This window comes from Cryptomeria japonica, chromosome 10 (genome assembly GCF_030272615.1).
Source record: "Cryptomeria japonica chromosome 10, Sugi_1.0, whole genome shotgun sequence".
NCBI lineage: Eukaryota > Viridiplantae > Streptophyta > Pinopsida > Cupressales > Cupressaceae > Cryptomeria > Cryptomeria japonica.
Genome location: NC_081414.1, coordinates 834,525,780 through 834,546,020, shown reverse-complemented (window position 1 = coordinate 834,546,020; position 20,241 = coordinate 834,525,780). Strand labels below are relative to the sequence as shown.

General features: G+C 32.7%; 1 protein-coding gene across 1 annotated transcript; it reads left to right on the top strand.

Moving 5' to 3' along the window:
* The first annotated feature begins 1,837 nt into the window (after positions 1–1,837).
* LOC131046282 (uncharacterized) lies at positions 1,838–20,097 on the top strand. Its single transcript, XM_057979979.2, has 5 exons — positions 1,838–2,138; positions 2,223–2,351; positions 2,435–2,736; positions 18,363–18,523; positions 18,667–20,097. Exons 1-5 carry the CDS (start codon positions 1,917–1,919, stop codon positions 20,028–20,030), a joined length of 2,178 nt encoding a protein of 725 aa, XP_057835962.2. The 5' UTR covers positions 1,838–1,916; the 3' UTR covers positions 20,031–20,097.
* Positions 20,098–20,241: the final 144 nt, after the last annotated feature.

Genomic DNA, 20,241 nt, shown 5'->3' with positions numbered 1-20,241 from the left:
GGAGCACTTGGAGTCCTATGTCAACAAAATTGGGAAATTCTCTATCAAAGTGATGCACTTGTCGGCTACCTCTCTGTGCTTGCTCCACCAGGATAAGGCTGATCCAGACGGTCTTGAAAGCGACACCACTAAGGAACTCTTCCAGTTCCTGGTAGATGATTGGACTGGGCTTATTCTTTCTAAGCACATGGGTGCTGATAATTAGGTTGTATGGTTGGTTCTTTTCTTTTTTGCTATAGTTTTTGTCACTGGAACGCCTTGTTCCATGGTAATATTGCTACTATTAACGGTTTTTATAGTACTAACATTATGATGGTTTACTGCTGTTTATGGTGCTTGTTGGACAAGATTGGTTTCGATCTTGGGTTATCCAATAGCGGTAGATAGTTTTTGTTTTTTATTACTAGAGTAGGCATTGGCTGACTGCTGCTTGTCTGCGAGGTGTGTGCTGGTAGTGTTTTTTTCTGTTTCATTCGTGTCAGCCCCTGGTTTTGGCTGCTTTATATTAAAAAACAATATTAATTATTAATAATTATTAAATCTTTAAAATTAAAAACTAAAAAGTATGGTCAAAATTTATTTTTTATCAATATTAATTTTAATATTTAAAATTAACAATTTTAATTAAAATTGTTATGCAAAATGATATTAGTTGTAAGTAATTTTTTTTTTTAATATTTTTTATTATTTAATATTGTTGTCACTAATAATGTGACAAAAACCTCCTCTTCTTTAATAATAAATGTGAAAACAACTTCTTCATTTCAAATAGTTATTCTATATCTTACTATTGACATAATCTTTTCACCCCTTAGGATACAAATGCTAGTATAATAATATGTAGGTAGACAAATTTAGCTATAAGGAGTGGTCATAAACAACATGATTCATTCGATTGGGACAATATCATTATCGATGCCCATCGATGTGATTAAAAAGTCAGAAAGTGCTCACAGTTAGGTGTATTGCATGTATTAGGTGTATGTTGATAAACATTGTTGCGATTAGGCCTTGAATTTGATGGCCACCCTTGCCTGTCATATGAATTTTTTATGACGGTTTAGTCATTCTAATGCCTTTCATTTTACGTTTTTAAAAAAATGCGGGGAAAAGAAATAATTCCATGCAAAAAAAAAGAAAAAAATTAAAAAACAAATGATAAATCAATAATGCACTAAAAAAATATTAAATTTACTTGTAAGTTTCTAAATTCACACCCAAAATCTTGTTTATTATAAAAATAGAAACTATTTTAGATTTTTTTATTACAATATTTTTAAAAAATAAAAAATGATTATATCTTATCATTTCAATTGTTAGAAGTTTCTATATTGATATTTAAGACAATTTTATAAAAAATGTTAAAAAATAAATTGACAAAGTTTCTAAATTTATATAAGAAAAAACATACTAAAAATTCATATAAAAATAATATAAAATTAGAAACAATTATATCTTAATCCTATCATTTTAAAATATTCTAAATAAATTAATATATCTATAATAAACGTTGTAAAATAATATATATCAATATATATTACCTATTATAAATTTTCTAAAGTGTCATATATACGATTTTTGGATAGATACAATCCACTAATTTTATTAATTGTAATATAGAGTCTAAAAGTACAAAACGGCCATATAGCCTGTCAAATTCCAGGCCTGTCCGCGATGGTGTATGATGTGTTTTGTATGTATGTTTTCAGACATAAGATGAAGATGACAATGTTCAGGCTAACCGCGTGGTGCAGAATGTAGGCTACGCAAATGCTTCTATTATAAAACTTAAAGCAGCTTTTGCCCTCACTCAATATTAGAGAACTGTTTCTGATTCTCTTCAACTGTACTGCCTGCAAGTGCTTTCTATATTCATTCTAGGTTTGAGCACACAGACCAAATTTGCTGATAAACTGATGGGAAACTCTTGCGGGTGCTGTCTCTCTACATCCCCTGCTACCCCTCATCCTCATATTCCTCCGCCTCATCCTCCGCCTCATCCTCCGCCTTCTCCTCCGCCTCCTCCTTCGCTGGAGTCGGTCATTCATTCAATCAGTCAATCCATTGGGAATGAAAACCCAACTCAGAAAATTGGTTTGCTTATCCAGTTTATAGATGATATGCTATTGAAAATAAAGGTTATTAGCGGCCTCCCCTTCAGCTATTGTTCTCTGCTATTAATTAATGATGATTTAATCATTTTTCTGTATTTATTTTTGCAGGCCCCTTCACAACACGGGGCATCAACCTCTTCTTCCGGTATTCAACTTGATTCCGTGGCTTGGGGCACCAAAGCGGCTTCTGAAATCATAGACACCATTTCAAGAGAAGCTAAAGAATTAGAGAAATCGGTAACGCGTTAATATATGGATTATATTTGTAGAAGAAGTTATGAATGTAAAATTGTAACTTATATTATTTTGTTTTGACGCAGGAAGTAGCGAAAGAATTGGGAAATGTCGCTTTAAAAGCAGTAAAATTAGTGGGAGAGTCTCACTGGATATTCTTGGGACTATCTATGGCAGCATATGCCCTGGAGAGATGTGTAACGGTGAGATCCAATGTGTCAGAGGTCAACGAGCTATTGGAGAAAATTGTTGATTTGGCGAAAGATGTTAAGAAGCTGGGAGAAACAACTCCTCGCGATATAAGTGAAAGACTGTGTTCTGCTGTGCATATAATAGTAGAAGGTACAATCCTCTGTTGTGAATACACCGACCAAGGAAAGCTACAGAGGTTGGTATGACCTTTCCTACTTTCTCTTGCCTCCTACACTTCCACAGTAATTTGATTCGCATTGTGACTTTGGATCTAGTCTGATTAGCTCTATATAGACTTTTTCGAAATGAATTCTCTTGCGGATATGTAAATTTCATTTCTTCACCCAAGGAAATAGCCTTCGACCTTGTTCTTTAAGGCAACTATAGAATCTCAGAGCTTCCATCTTACATATGTCTAACCCTTCCATAGCTATGTCTGTAGACTGTAACTCTAAAGACAAGTTAACGTTTCGGATATCCCATTTTCCATGTTATTTAATCTTTTAAGGATGATATGGATATAACATGGAGCCCTTCTCTTCTTATTTACCTGCCCCATTAGAGTGTGTTGGTCCTGGATTTACTATGGTTGCAACTACGGTAACCTTATCGATTCTTCTTTTCATCTATTGTCGATCGACATCGCATGAGGTTCAGATTCCTTTAATTTGTTAATAGTAGCAATTTCAATATCTTGTCTCTATATTACGATGCTTTGTTAATAGTAGCAATTTCAATATCTTGTCTCTATATTACGATGTTTCTTTTTTCGGGTTGGTAATAGAGTTTTGTATTGATCTAAATCAGCAAAAAGTACATTGTCCAGAAAACCATCAACCCAAAAAGCTTATATAGAAAGCTACCCATAGAAACTAACACAGAATAATCTCTATATAACAGTCTAATAACCACTACAAAATATGGAAAGACAGTACGAAACAGTTTAACGGGCACATTTTCCGCCTAACAGTTATGAAAAAACATAGCAAACGATATCTCTGTCACTACCCAAGACACTGCAAAACTAAACACAAGCTATAGAAAACTAAACTGCTAACTATCATTTGCATGCTCCTAATTGAACCTAGCCAAGACTCTCATTGCCTCCTTTCTGTGCGCCCTTGGTCGCAATTCACGACCCATCTCCACCCTCGCCAATTCATGCGCTGCGTGAACCCGCATCAACCCTACAAAAGTCTTAAAAGCCTCCCAACCATGCCATGTCGACGCTCTGCACCTCGCTTTTACATCATCCTCTGGCCAACGAACAAAGGGAATGGAGTTCACAGGTTCCATCATCCCCTCAGAAATATCAATGCTAGCCCTCGGGACAGCCCATTCAAGTATTGATTCCATGTCTCCTAGAAATTAATCTACAATTAATTCCTTTAGCACCCGTCAAACCTTATCCACTGCATCTTCGAATTCTAAGCCCCAAGAAGAAATTAACAAATAAATCTCCATATTAGTCATGTATCTGTGACTAATATGCACAATATCCTCCCCCAATATTAGTTTAACTGCCTCCAAAAGCCTTTCATCCTTGTATAGGAAAAGACTTTGTATGCGCCTATTCGAAGCTTTGCCTACAAATGGCACTAATTTCTTCCCCGTTTTGAAGGTGAAGTTCGCTTCCATTTTGAATCCTACTACAGTGTCGTCACCTCTGAGTTCGTAATCCAACTCTCTGCAGATTGCTTTCAGAAAACCAATATGACAAAGTGAATAGCCACCAAAATACCATATAACAATCAAAGCATCATTCATTCCACCCGACACTAACATCCTCCATCGCCGCCAAAGGCCTGGATCTTCAATGCACTTCCATAACTATTATATCCAAACTTTTCCTTTCATATTGTTCGCACGATCCGGCATTAACTTCACCTCTAAATCATGCCAAGTACCATGTCCTTCAACTATTGCTTCGACCAACCAACATTCTCAGGGTTACCATATACATCATATCTTCGCCCACGTCATCATTCAGTAGATTACGAGTATCTTCCAATTGATATTCACGTACAACTTCAAACATGCTAGCCCATTTAGATAAAACATTTGCCTCTCTATTTCCTTTTCTATAGTGATTTTAAAGTTATTAAAACAATTCAAGTCACATTTGATTTTTTGAACAAACTTATTTAACAGCCAAGCCTATATTTCTCCCTTAATAATTGCATTGATTATGATCAATGAATCACCCTCCAAATATAATATTTTGAAACCAGGTTGTAATCCCCACTCAATTGCCAAGAGTCCTGCTTGCACCTCAACCTCATTGTTCATGTCCCTCTCCAAATTTTTGGCACCCCATGCAACAATGTTACCATTCCAATCCCAAAACACCACCCTTGTACCAAATTCTGCCAGATTTCCTTTTGACGCCCCATCAAAATTTGCCTTGATCCACCCTTCTTCGGGTGAAGTCCATTTACCATTTAAATGCTTACGAGTATTCCCTAGAGACGGATCATCCCGCCTAGGCCCATGACTGGGCCCTCTATTATATGATGTTAATAATACTCTTCATATTAATGTTTTTCCTATTTGTCTAGACAACACTTCTGAATTCTGAATCAAAATAGTGTTGTAACGGTTTAAATTTCACATTAAGATTTGATTTCTAGAAAAAAATTATAACACTCAAAATTGACTAACATTTTCTAGATTTAATATGTTTTGTGTGTGATTTAAGACTGGTCTAACCATGTATTGGTTGTCGGAGGTTGATACCTGACAAGTCAAGGGTATTTTCCGAACCAAAAATTGTTGGCTTCTGTCTAGTTCGCTATCAGAGTTTTAAGTGTTAGTTTATATTCTTTTCAGCTGTGGGATGCATTGTTTCCCTGCAGATGTAGGGTCTTTGCTATGTTTACATCCCCATCAACTGACCTATCTCTTTCTCTACTCTCTTTTGAAGCCCTTGTGAAGGAGAGATTCTAGCTATCCAAACAAGGACTGAAAAGATTCAGAGATGGGCTACCTCCAAGTCACCTTGTTTTCTTGCATATGATTATCATTTTTTTTATTAGAAAAAAATTACTAGTCAACAATGAAATTAACAATACTTTTTCAAAGAGACAATTTGTCTTGCTAGGAAAGTATGTTAAATCTATGCAAATTTTGTAGGAAGAGAGGTCTCGTTTAATGGAAGAATATTATGCCAACTAAAAGGGTGAAGTTAAAGGGTTTTGAAGAAATCAGGAATCAAATCCAATAAGATTGAGTTCTACTACATAATCAAAATGAGAAGGTTGATGGTTTTTTATTATTTAGGAAAAAGACATTTATAATTTATTCTCATGAATTAATATAGTAAACTTTACCATATTGTACTCATTTCCATAGAATCTTAACCAATATGATCATTTATTTAATTTTATTGAATTTATTATATCCCTTTTAGTACATTATTATTAATTAAAATATCTAGCCAATTCACTATATATCCAAGATACATTTTTTAAAATTATTTTTATATCTTAATAAATGTTTGTATCTTTTGCATATTTGATTGAGAATTTTATTTCCACCACTATTGCATTCATATCCAATTATAAAATATTGAATGACTTAGATTTAGAGGTTACAAAGTTAATTAGGTTAGAAATATTTTAATGCTAATAATTTTGCCTCAATGATTATTATAATTAAAAGTTATATTTACAAATCTTCATAGCATAGTAAGCCTACAAGATTCTAATTATTTCTAAATGCTATCTATAAACAAATATGAAGCATGAAATAAAATACTAAAATTAATAGTTATGACCTATAAATAAAAAATGTATTTGAGTTAGGAGATGGAAACATCTAACTTAAAGTGCTTAGATAAATAAAAAATAGGAAAAATAATATGCACACATAACTTTAGCTTGATCTAAGATTGCAAATTGATCTGGTAGATAGCCAATCTTCTTGGGTGTAACTAATTGACCAAGACATAAGTAGCCACTAATGCAAACAATTTGAAACATTATATTATCACACCTTAGTCCTATTTCTATACGACACATTTCACACTCAATCTTGACCGTGAGACATTTACATTTGAGTATTGGGGTGTCATATGGGAAAATGTATGTAAGCTTGGTGTTAGTGGAATGATGTAACACAATAGTGGTGGATTTAAAAATATCCAAGAGTTGAATCTACTACAAGTGGTGTGTACTTGTGATAAGAGTCAAAAAGGGAAATTATTTGATTTTGGGTTGAAGCAAGGGATGATCTTGTAAATTAGCTAGTAATGCAATATGTGATACAATGGATGAATAAAAATAAATATGTAACCTAATACATGATTAGATGTAGAAGGATTCTATTAGATATGGCATTGATATTTAAGAATGAACAAGATTTATGAATAGGTGGGATAAAAATTTCTTATACCTCTTCTACCTTATAGAATTTAAGATATAAATATTAATGCAAGTAGATCATCAACTAGGGTCTGTATAATTGCTAATAATTGTTATGCACGTATGAAATGTTGACATTAGATGGGTTGGTGATAGATGAAAACCTCATATGGTGTTATTTGTATTATAGAAATATGTGTGATAATTCTATCATGTGTTTAGATGCATATGGTGTTATTTGTTTTATTAAAATATGTGGGTAAATTTTATTATGTGTTAGATGCATATGTTGTTAGTTGTATGGTCATACACCGTGACATTGAGGCTTCCAAGTGAGTCATGCATATGGTAGGATATCATGTGAACAAGAATACTATAATTTCACTTGTATATGGTTTAATTAGACACTAGCATGTGTAGCCATGTGCAAGGCCATGATATCTACATGGATAGCAATAAATAGTGGTATTCGATAACTATATATGAGTACTATTTTGCATGCATTGAATATGAGTACACAATGTTGCTGCTAGAGAGAACATACAAGGTTGAGCTTTGGCCATTTATTCCCTTTGAAGAAAGACACCCACCATTGTATTAGTAATGAAATGACAAATTTTCATTCATAATCATTGAATAATGTACCTTTTATCTTAATTTATATATTATTTAGCCTTGGCTACTTAAAATATTTGATGAGTTTCATGGTGAATGTACCACTTATATACCTTAAAGATGGTCAAGTAAGTCACCAATGCATGGTAGAGAGTATCTATTTTTCATTGTGATCTTGTTTATCTCTCATGTCTTAGTGCATAGGCATTAGGAGATATCCTACCTTTCCTTGATTGAGTGTCACTTGGTTCTAGCATCAAACTTCATCATTTCCCTAAGTACACTTTCAATATAATGAGCTATTTGGAGAGGACATCTGTGAAGAAAATCAATTCATTATACCACTTAGTGTGTTGGAATACCTTTACTTTTTGTAAAGACATAATCATACCATTGTAGTACTATCTCTAGCATGTGCTTTGTTGTGATTGTGTATTTAGAAGTGTCTATGGGTAGAGTATTAGAAGAAAAAACTTTAATGTGCAAGAAATGATCTTACAATACTATTTAATATAGACTAAACCTATTTTGGTTTGTGATTTGGACTCAAAAAAGTTGGAATTACATATACTAATGCATATTGCATATAATTATAATTTAGAATGGTAGATGCATTACTCTCCAAGTATTCTATCATAGGCATCTAGAGATATAACATCATACATAATCATGTTCTACATAGGTTTTACTATGTATTTAAAAGTATATTATTTGGTTCCTTGAATGTCTTTACTATGTTACAACTATCGTAGTGAAATATGGGTTTAAACTTTAAACTAGACATCACAATGATGTTCTTTTGACTATTATTATGGATGATTGTATGACTAGGTTGACAAATAACCAAATAATTCATGCGAATGTTCTTCCAAATCATATATGAGCATGAAATTAGTGTTGAAGCATCATAACTCTTTCTTACTATCCTTAGTAGAAGTTAGAATTGATTGTGGCTTTCCCAAACATTGGCTATTATGCGCAAAATTCTTTGTAAGTGTAAGAGTTGGTTTGATGATGATGGAACTACACATTAGATTATTGAGGTTCCTTATCCTTGTCAAGACAAGGATAATGCTAATTCCCTCTATTTAACTTAAAATTTAAAGAATAGTTCAAAGGATAGAACTTATCTTGATAAATTTATCTAGGTTGTATACTTGAAAATTATGGCTCAATGTTATTAATTGCTGCTTCTCCACTGAACCAAGTCATATTAGAATTTAAAAAAATTCTTCACAAATGAGCTTTCATTATCATTTCTTCTCTGCATTCTTTCTTTCTTTCAGGCTACTCAAAATTCTTTCATATGTCTACTCAAAAATTATTCATGACTCTGACCATAGAATCTTCAGAAAGATTTCACAAATCTACTCTATTCTTTCACAAATTTTGCCTTTGAAAGATCCTCTATTATATAATCCTTTTATAAATTTGCTTGTGTATACAAGATAACTCATTTTTTTTATTTTTTCTATAAAATGATTTATGCAAATCTGCCTTGAATGTATAGAGTATTCTTATAAATCTATCATGGTCATATATATTTTTTTCCTCATACAAGACTGCTGGTGCATAGAGTATTCTTATAAATCTGTCATGGTCATATATATTTTTTTCCTCATACAAGACTGCTGGTGCATATGAGATTTGTTTCTTTTATTTCATACATATTACTTCACAATTCATACTTCATTTTATATCTTTATTCTTCAATTTAGTTTTATCTTAGTTTTCATATGTCTAAGCTTCCTTTTTATATCAACATACATCTTTTCTCCATATCTGCTCTCCATATCGTTTTTCTCATTTATTTTTCTTTTTTGGAAGAATGCAATGTATTAGATCATTGTATACGATATGAATTCTATCCGCAAGAATGCTTCTATCCGTTGTTTTCTTGTCGTGAAGATGTTGTTGTTGCCCTGGGTAAAATTACAGAAGCGATGTAGGAAATTCTTGATTTGCTAATAATTTCGTACGATTTTTATACAAGTAGTTTATTTTCTTCAATATAGACTTGAGATTACGATCTCTTTTTCCGGGTTGATGGTAGTGGATTTTTATTTTTGGATGTTGAGACTTTTTGTTAGGTTATATGGTCGATCTTTAGAGTGTTAATTCTTTCACAGGCTGACAAGATTATGCTCTGATACCACTGTAATATCCCCTTCTTCGTCTAACTCCAGAAGTAGGGATAGTTACCTTGCAAACTTAATTACATGAGATTAATTCCTTTATAGCCTTACTTAATGCTGTGAATGTGCGTCTTATGAGTTTTTTGCATAGCTAGATCACTGACATTTCTAACCTTTCAATGTATATGAACCATTATAAACTGTTGTTGTATCTGATATGACAATCTGTGTATATGGCCTATACAGTGATATTGATTAGACCAATGAAGCTGTTGTATTCTTGCCACAATAATGGTGTTGTGTCTGATGTATATTTAGTTGCCTATAACCAGATTTGCCAATAAGACAAATGCTCAATTCTGAGTGGATCCCATACTGGATACCAAGTAAAAGGAAAACTTGATGATTTGAAATGAGTGTGTGATCTTAATTAAATATCATGTAATACTAATCAGGTGCATCTTTTGATCTGGAACAATTATAACATTTCATTAAATCGTGGCTCTTATTTGTCTAATCGCATCCTTGTATGAATGTAATCGTGGCTTTATATTAGCCAACGATCAATTTTTATTAGAGTCGCTGTGATTAAATTAGTCATTCGGCTGACTAACTAACCAATGAAATAGTTAGTAGCTAGTCAACTGGATGATTAATCGGTCAGTAGACTAGTTGGTGTGTTTTGGATTTGTTAATGTTAACCGGTTAATCCTTCCTTCATATCAATTACCAATATAGAATAGGTTATTTCCTTTGATTGTTTGATCATTGTTGTCTTTGTCAATGCTTGCTATCAAATGAAATCGCAAATTAGTATATCTCGAACTTTACACCATGGTTATTAGTTCCTTCTATTCATGATTCATTAGTCTTCAATCCTCAACATCCCTTCTATCTTTAATTCTTATTGGATCCCCTATAGGGATAATTACAGTGCTCCACATGGAGATACTTAGTGTCGAAATGGTAGAAAGAGAGAGTCCCACGTTAATAAAGATTTATCGGAAGTGCTCATATCATACTATAATTGATAGTTTGACTAATTGTTATTGAATCATCAGTTGTCCTAGGACACAGATTCTTTTTGATGAAATCGTTGCTCTTATATATCTTTATAATACTATCATTGTTGTGGGGAATATAGCCACTACGAGGTGATGATATCGGTGTGTTCACTGCCTTATACTCTGCCTCCCTTTCATTTATCAAATTGTAGTTATTGGTTGACTAACTTGCTACCTGGTGTTGTAATCGAGCGAATGATAATCGATCACCAACTCACTTACTCATGGATGAAGATAGCTGACATTAAGTTCAATCATGGGATAGTCCTATTAGGAGAGTTGGTTGACCTTTGTATGTATCAGCATTCGTAAAGATAATACAAGTAGCTTCTTAATACTTAACAGAGTCTTATTTGGGGACATCACAAAGGGATTCGTTGTGCATAGAGAAAGTTTGATATTATGACAGTAACGATCAGAGCACGGAAAATTTTTGTGGTCAATTTTTGCATCTATGGATGATGAAAATGGCTGATTTATCGAGTAGGTCCTGCAGTTGTCCTTACATTTGGAAAGAAAAATCTTAGATATGCCAATTACTGTTGGCATATGATGAAGCAGTGACAATGTATGTTGTCATTGATTTCAATAAGTGAACAGGTATATGGTACTCAAGCAGGTGAACTGGTATGAACCAGTATGAAGACTAGAAGCGGCTATAGTCAACTAGGATGGAGTGAACCGATGTCGCGGTTCACAGTTTGACTACTGGTTGGTAGTCCCAATTCAGCTCAAGGATTTCTGGTTTGGGGATCTGACTTGTGCGGTGCAACCGATGACATTCTGTGATGAGTTTGTTAAGAGATAAGGATGAGATCGAGGTGCCACATCAGCTATGTGCATGTGAAGATCGAATGCATTGAATGTCTACCTCGGGAATGTGCATTTTTCTTAGAGGTATGCGAAAAGCGCGTGATGGTTTATTGTTTTCCAGATTCGGTGAAGATTGGACGATGCAGAATGACTTGAGATCTTTCTCAGATTGTTCTATTCTATGCAATGCATTTTAATGGTCAAGATCAGACCGTTTGTAACTGAAAACCTAAATGTGTAGGGTTTAGGATTTATGCTATTGACCTAATTGTTGTCTATAAGGTCGATGATGTTTGTTATTGTTTGTGTTGGCAAAAGTTGTGTGGGTGTCTGCATGTTTTGATACTTGCCAAACCAAAGTGAGTAGTCTATAGAGTGTGATTGTAGAAGAGAGCAACTGAAAATAATCTACCTTAGCAAAGTAGTGTTGTTATCAAATCGGAGTCTTACCTATTGTCTTCTAACCATTTCAATAGAAGGAAAATCCCTTGACCGGGTAGCTTTAACAAGCTTGTTGCAAATCCTCTAACCAGGTGACTCAAGCTCATTGAGTTCTTTAAATCCTCTAGCGAGGTAACCTTTAATAGGGTTTATAGCCATCCCTTAACCGGGTTATCCCTAACAGGATCAGTTCCTAACAAAACCTTATTGTAAAGTCTTTAACTGGACTAAGCTCCTAATAGAGCGGACTTCAATAGAGTCCAAAAACAAGCTTGTGGGTATTCATCCCCACAGTGGTTTTTCCCATTTGGGTTTCCATGTGAAAAATCTGTGTGTCATGGGCTGTGTATTTTTCATGTGATGATTGAGTAGTTTTTGTTTAGTTGTATATGCATGTAGAGCTAATGGTTGTGATATTACTAATACAGCTCATGCATGATCAAACTGGTAAAATAGATATCTAGATTTGAAAATTGTTGGATGCTATTTGAAGTACTTTTGTTTTATCGGTTTAGCTGTCTGAAGTATTTATGTTAATCGGTATTGCTATGGTTAAGTACGGTGATATAGACAACTGTTTATTTGTGTTCAGAGAGTGTTAAAATATTAAAGCAAGTTTTTGTCTGTACTGATTCACCTCCCCCCTCTCGGTACCGGTTAGAGTATTAGCTATTCATCATTATTCATCAATTACCTCGAAGCATTAGATAAGACAATTCCCTTATAGCATTATATTGGTTTACACAACAATAATAACATTTCCTTCCTAACTAGTCAACCAATAAGTAATAGAATAAATTCTTGATCTTCTAACTCTAATTACTACTTAACAAGTTTATTTTAGATTTGAATAATCAGATTTAGTAGAAACACAGCTCATAGATCAACCCACAAAGAGAAGAAAAAGTAACAGATATTTCTTATATTAAAGGATCATAAACTCTATCACAATCTATTGGTACAATAGTAACACTATTGTACAGAAACCATAAATTAAATGGGCCGTGAATACACTATAAAGCTATGTGTTAATAGAAAAAATAACACACATAATACACTTGGTAGAAGTGGCAACTACAGTAGGTGCACAACATATACCCTCTGGCATAATGCTTAAACAAATAGTAGACCATATGAAGTTGATCAACTATTGTCCATAACTATGGGAGATCGTTCATGGTCTCCAATAAAACTGTGACCAAAAAATGGTTTCTATCCTCTATCTTCCTATGAATTCGAGTATCTTCATCGTCGACTTTTATTGTTTCAATACTGGTCCTCAAAATGATAGTAGCTAGGGTTTTTGTTTGCAGGAGAATAGTTGATCATCTTTATCTCAAGGTATCCCTTCTTTTGAAATCCTGCAAATTAATGTCTTAGATCTATGCAAAAATCATTGGAAGCTAAAGATACAATCATCGCATTAATTGAACCCAAGAAGTAAGTTACTGATTGCGGTGATTTAGTAAATGGATCCCCATTTCTCGCTTCCGTTTGAATTGGTTTGACTTATCAGCACGTATCATCCTTTTCTTTAAATTTTATGTGAATCCATGTCCATGAGAGCTGACCCTTGTTTTTTTGGTGTGGTTGCTAATTAATCAATGGTTCTCCTCATTGTGTACGGGTTGTTAGGAATGAACAATGTAAAATGGTAGAAATTTCTCATTAGGAATTAGGATTAGGAGTGACGCATACTCGTACAAGGAAGTTTAACTTTTCAAAAATGGAAGGGAAAGGAGTGGGAGTTGAAGGAAAAGGATGGTAGGAAGGGGAAGTGCAATACTCTAATAACTTGTAGAATTATAAAATATGCGGGAAATTATATTTCTTTAACCTAATAGGCACATTGGTTAACAAGGGAGATTGCATCAACACTCTTTTATCATGAAAGAATGGAAATATGATTTGTATAAACATGATATTATTGAAATGGCGATATTACACTCACATATATAGTATCACATTATGTGAACGAGAATGATCTTTGTGTCATAGATGTATAGCCTAATTGGTTTTGGAACATTTAGAACCATGTAGGTTTACAATACATGTGTGTGAATATAACATAAGAAAGAAGGTACATGAGAACTATACACAAATGCACATGGATATTCTATTTCATGTGAATGAGTACTATGTTACATTTTTATATGAATTTGATTATGTAGATGATGCTATTTAAGATGATATGTGAAGCTGCAATTTGATCAACATAGGAGTTATCATAATAATATGTGCAAGAGAGAAAATAGTAACATAAGAGAGAAAGTAGTGATGCAAGAGAGAAAACAATGATCATATCAATGATAATGATGACAATGCAAATTTCTAGTGGCTATGGTGAAGGAAAAAGAATCTTAGTGACTTCATAAGTTAGGAAATAAGAAAAATGGATATGTTGGATGAGAGAGGAGAAGGAAACTGCAAGGATTGTATACGCTTAATTTATTAAGAACCTTTTACAAATTTATCTTTGAAATATGCACTTGGCTATATCCTTGCTTTGATGATGTTCCTCTAATTTTTCTCTCTATTAAAGGAGAGAAGAGGATACTATGTTTTATTATTTTTGGCATATTGTTACATAGTAAGTGAATGAAGGAAATAATGAGATTATATATGAATATTTACTATTGTTTTGGTGAATGATCATTACAACATATTTAGAATTAGGATAAGTAAACAAGGACACATTTTCCCTTTCTATATATTCAATATGGTCATATGCATGGGGGGTACAAATGAACTAAGAACATATACCCATGGGTGCAATAACCTTTTAAGATAACGTTTCTAGGTTTCAAGAGTTGGTTTTGGTCAAGTTTGACAACAAGTGGAAGTAAGAAAAGTACTATGGGGATGAGTAACAATATTTGAAAGGGAAATGGTTGAAGATGGATTGATGATAAAAAAAGGGGAAACACCCAACAAAATGGTAGATGAATCAATCTTAATACTTTAGCTTTCAAAAGTTTTAACCCTCATGGTGTATAGATTGAACTGTTATGAATCAAATTTATAGACTTCTTGCATAGGTTCTAACAATCTATTCTAGATCGAGTCCATTTATATAAGTTCATTTTCACATTTATAGATCTATTTATGATCTTATTAGTTTTGTACTTTGCTCTCTAATTTACCAAATTCCATGAAATTCACTCTACTTTAAAGAATGACAATATATATGAATACGTTTACAGAGTTCTTAGATTTTTAGAGGATATGTTTTTGAAGGTCATGCATTGTAAAATGACAAAAATTTCCATCATACCAATAATCAAAGACAAGAATCTTAATATCGTAGGATGACTATGTAGATTCTTATATCGCTTCTCGCACCAACTCAAAATATTCCTATAATAAATGCTCTTTGGAAGTTCTAGGGTGAGAGAATATTCAAATTTGAGAATGTGAATGAATGCAATTGAAACTCCTTGAATATCAGTATAGAAAAAAATTATACAAACATGTATTTACTCAACTCATTAGGAAAAGTGATATGAGTTAGATTTGACTAAATTTGAATTGAAATTTTCCAAAAGTAAGAGGTGAAATCCATAGTTACCGAATAGAAATATTCATGGATGATTCAATAAATATAGACAATGTGAAGAAGTGTGTAGTTATGGATAAAACGACATATATAATAGATAAAGGTGTGGAAAATGAATTTAACCTTACAAATGATTACACAATTTGACAATATACAATTATATTGAATATTTTTATAATAAACATAAAAATAAATAAAAATCAACATAGCTATTTAAATTTCACCATTTAAATACTTTAGATTTAAATTTAATTTTAATAATAAATAATCTTGACTTTGGACACAACTTTAATGTTAATTATGCCAAAGGCATACCCTATATGAAGTTTTCAACTTCCTTATTAAAATCAATGATTTAAAGTTAACTAGAAGGATGCAAGACAATTGAATTGACCTCAATCGTAGGTTTACATTAATAATTTTAAAAAAATGATTAAAAATTAAAAATATATATTTTAATATAATTAATTAGAAAAAGAATGTGTACAAAAGAAAAATCTACTATTTTTTGCTTTTAATAATAATATCTTTTAATGGTATTTGTTTTTATCTGAATATTCCATATTTTTTTGAAGTTTCAAAAATGGAAAAGACAAAAATGTTAAAAAAGAAAGAATTAGTTTTTTTCTACTTTTTTAAATGATTAATTTTTCATTAAGTGAAAATCTTATTTTTAATTATTTATATTTTTTTTATGAAATTACAAATAATAATTCAGAACTATTAGAGTTCATTCAATTTATAGTTATTACTTATTTGTCTTATTAAAAATTTAATTATTGTAGAATACTTATTTTTTGAATTAGAAATCTATCTTTTATTTCGGCATACCCTATATGAAGTTTTCAACTTCTTTATTGAAATCAATGGTTTGAAGTTGAGTAGAAGGATGCAAGATGATTGAATTGATCTCAATCCTAGGTTTACATTAATATTAATTTTTTAAAAATGATTAAAAACTAAAAAAACATATTTTAATATGATTAATTAGAAAAAGAATGTGTACAAAAGAAAAATTTACTATGTTTTACTTTTAATAATAATATGTTTTAATGGTATTTAGTTTTATTGGAATATTTCATATTTTTTTGAAGTTTCAAAAGTGGAAAATACAAAAATATTAAAAAAGTTAGCTTTTTTTTTCTACTTTTTTAAATGATTAATTTTTCATTAAGTGAAAATCTAATTTTAATTATTTATATTTTTTAATAAAATTATAAATGATGATTGAGAATTATTAGAGTTCATTTAATTTATAGTTATTACTTATTTGTCTTATTAAAATTTTAATTATTGTAGAATACTTATTTTTTAAATTAGAAATCTATATTTTATTTCTATCTTCTTTTGATAAGAATTATCTCTTTATAACTACCTCTCTTTCCCCTTCTCTTCTTGTATATATCTATCTCTTGCTCTCTTCCAATTTATGTCTAGCTCTAGTTCTCTATATATATCTATGTATCAATCTTTTTATTTCTCTCTGTTTCTCCCTCTCTCTATATCTCCTTATATCTCTATATCTCTATCACTCTATCTTGCCATCTACATATCTCTTTATCTCCCAATATTCCTCTATATATCTCTTTATATCCCCATATTTATATCTTTTTATCTCACTCTACATCTCTTTATCTCTCTATCTATTTTATCCTCTTCTTCTCTCACTCAATCTACCTTTCTACCACTATCTTTCTCTCCCCTCTCTATTTATATACATGTATCCCTCTATATATCCATCTCTCTCTCCCTCTTTGTCTCTCCTTATCCCTCATTTTATATCTCTATATTCATACCTATTTTCCTCTTTATATCCATCGTTCCATATTTTTTCTTTTCGTCTATCCATGAATCAATCTCTCTCTCTCTCTCTCTCTCTCTCTCTCTCACACACACACACACACACACACACACACACACACACACACACACACACACACACACACACACACACCTATCTAATCCTATCTCTTCTCTCTCTTTTTCCCTTCATATATCTCTCATTTTCTCCATCTTTCTCTCCTCTTTCTCCATCTTCATATTCATATCATCTCCATCTCTATAGGTATCTCTATATTTATCTCTTTACATCTCTCTCTTTCTCTCTTTCTTCCCCCACCCCCCACCTCTCTCTCTCTCCCTCTCACCTGATTGCAAACATAACATGAGCCTATTGGTTATAGAACTTGATTTTCTTTCTAATTGAATTTTTTTGTTTCAGTTATAATTGGAACCTTGTAAGAGATTGCAAAGTGGATTTGAAACTATCACTTCTCCATTGAGACCTTTGTTTCACAAGCATCATTATTTTCTAAATTTGGTCTACCAATTGATCTCATGTAATACACAAATTTATGCAAAAAATCGACCAAATTTTGCCCTAATTGACCTTCCGTACCTCTTCAGCATACCCATTGCACCCTAAGATGCAAATACTAGTTTATTTTATCTTATTACTTTATTGTACTTAATAAGGAAAGAATTCTAACTGCAGAACGTGAAAATCTTAAACATTCCCGATGAAACTGTAAATATTAACACCGATATCGGAAACAATAGTTGTTGCAAAAATGTTGATAAAGTGCATGAATGACAGTTTGACTGCTCAAAATTATTTGCTATATTCAAATTTTTTTGTCTCGCAATTGAAAATAATAGAAGTATTTAACAACGGATGATTAGATCTCGAGTCGATTAGATCTCGGGTTTGATTAATTCCTTTTTCTGGTTTAAACTAAATTGAAACTAGAAAATGTATATATTACGCACTTTTTCTTAATACTCTATTAAGAAGATGAAAGATGCGAATGATTGATTATATTGGACGATTTTGATAGGTACTGGCTTGCCGCTGCAATGCAGACTCAACTTGAGAAGACTGGTAAGAGTATACAAGATATTACATCATCTCTCACTCACTCCACCGTTGCAGACATTAAAAAACAACTTCCTTGGCGTATAGAGCAATCTCCTCAGAATCTCCTCGATTTCAAGCCAGGTGCACACAATGACCATCATTCAAAGCTTTCGTTTGTTATGGAAAGAGTGTTTATTTGTCTGAGAAGCTATATTGTCATATTAGGAGGATTTTTGTATGTTCTTATCATGTTATCTTTGTTGTGTTTTGCTGAGCACGTGCAGAAGGTATCGAGGAGAAAGTAGCAAAAGTGAGAGAAATAGTGGATTTGGAAGGCAGTGAAGCAACTGTAGCTGTTATATTATGGGGTTTCGGAGGTGTTGGCAAGAGCATTTTGGCTTTGTCATGCATTCAGGAGTTGAATTGCATTTCCAAAGGTTACAAATTTTGTAGGGTGATAATTGACGAGAAAACGCCAGACAGGACATCTCACATCAAGCAGCTACAAAAAGATATCATTAATGATTTTGGGGGAGGCAAACTGGATTTGCGAAATACAGAGGAAGGGCGACATCAAGTGTTCAAAGTTGTGATGAACAAACGTTGTTTACTATTTATTGACAACGTTGTTGATTCTTGGTATATCAAAGAACTCTTACCATCAGATTTTCCGCAATCAGAAGAAAACATTGTTTCAGTGCAGGTAGCAAAAGAAGCGAGGTTACGGATAGTTATAACCTCTCGACAAAATAATATCAAACAACTACTAAATATCAAAAAGTTCAATGAATACCACGTAGATCCCCTGTCTTACCCTGCTGCCAAAATTATCCTGCGCAAAACAATTTTAGGTGGTCAGGGTGAAAGCCACCTCAAAGGGGACTTTGATGAAGAGGGGTGTATAAATGCTATTGCAGAGGCATGCAAAGGTGTCCCTCTACTTTTGTCTGTTTTTGGAAATTGCTTGAGGGCTGAAACTGAAAGGGATCAGACTTTTTACAAGGAAGCCCTGAAAGCCCTTACGGAGGCAGATTTTGATAGATTTGCTGATGAAGAAAACCTGAGTGAAAAGCTTATGTTTGTGTATGATAAAATGAGAGATCCCGAAGCTAAAGAGGCATTTCTTGATATTTGTACACAGTTTCATGGTTGGAGATGGATACATGTTGCTGAGATTGTGGATTCAAATAATCTTGAATCCCTCCACAAGAGAGGGCTAGTAAAGAGAGATGAGTCAGGGAAAGTAATTGTTCATGACATCCTTCGGTTGATGGGAAGTAAAGCAGCAAAGGAAACTAGGATTACAAATCATAGGGAATTCTTAGCTGTGGTGGAAGAGGAATATAAGCTAAAAAATATAAAAGGCGTAGCCCTTACAGATAATACAAGTTTAGCTACAATTGAATCCGCACATTTAAATGCCATGCGTCATTCTTTGAGAGTCCTAATTCTAGGAGATTGGGTGGTAATAAACGGTCTATGCCATGGAGCTTTTACAAATCTCAGATATCTCTCTGTGGGGGACGTGACTGCTTTTCCGTTTACAGGTGTTTTTAAAATGGAGAAACTCAAACGTTTCTACAATAAATCGAAACCAGGCATGGACTTACCTGAGGTTAGTTTGCAATTTAAAGCTGTGGCAATTTAAGTTTTTTTCCCATTCCGAGATGCAATAACTTTAGAATGCTGTATTTGTCCTTTATGTGCGGGGGAAGCTCACAAATATAGTTAGAACTTTTCTTTAATGAATGGTTCAATTTAATAGTTTACCATTTCTCTTGTAGGTTGCTTTTCTAGGTGAATTATTTTCATTAAATTTATTCATTGTTTTAGATTTATTCACTCATAATTAGATAAGA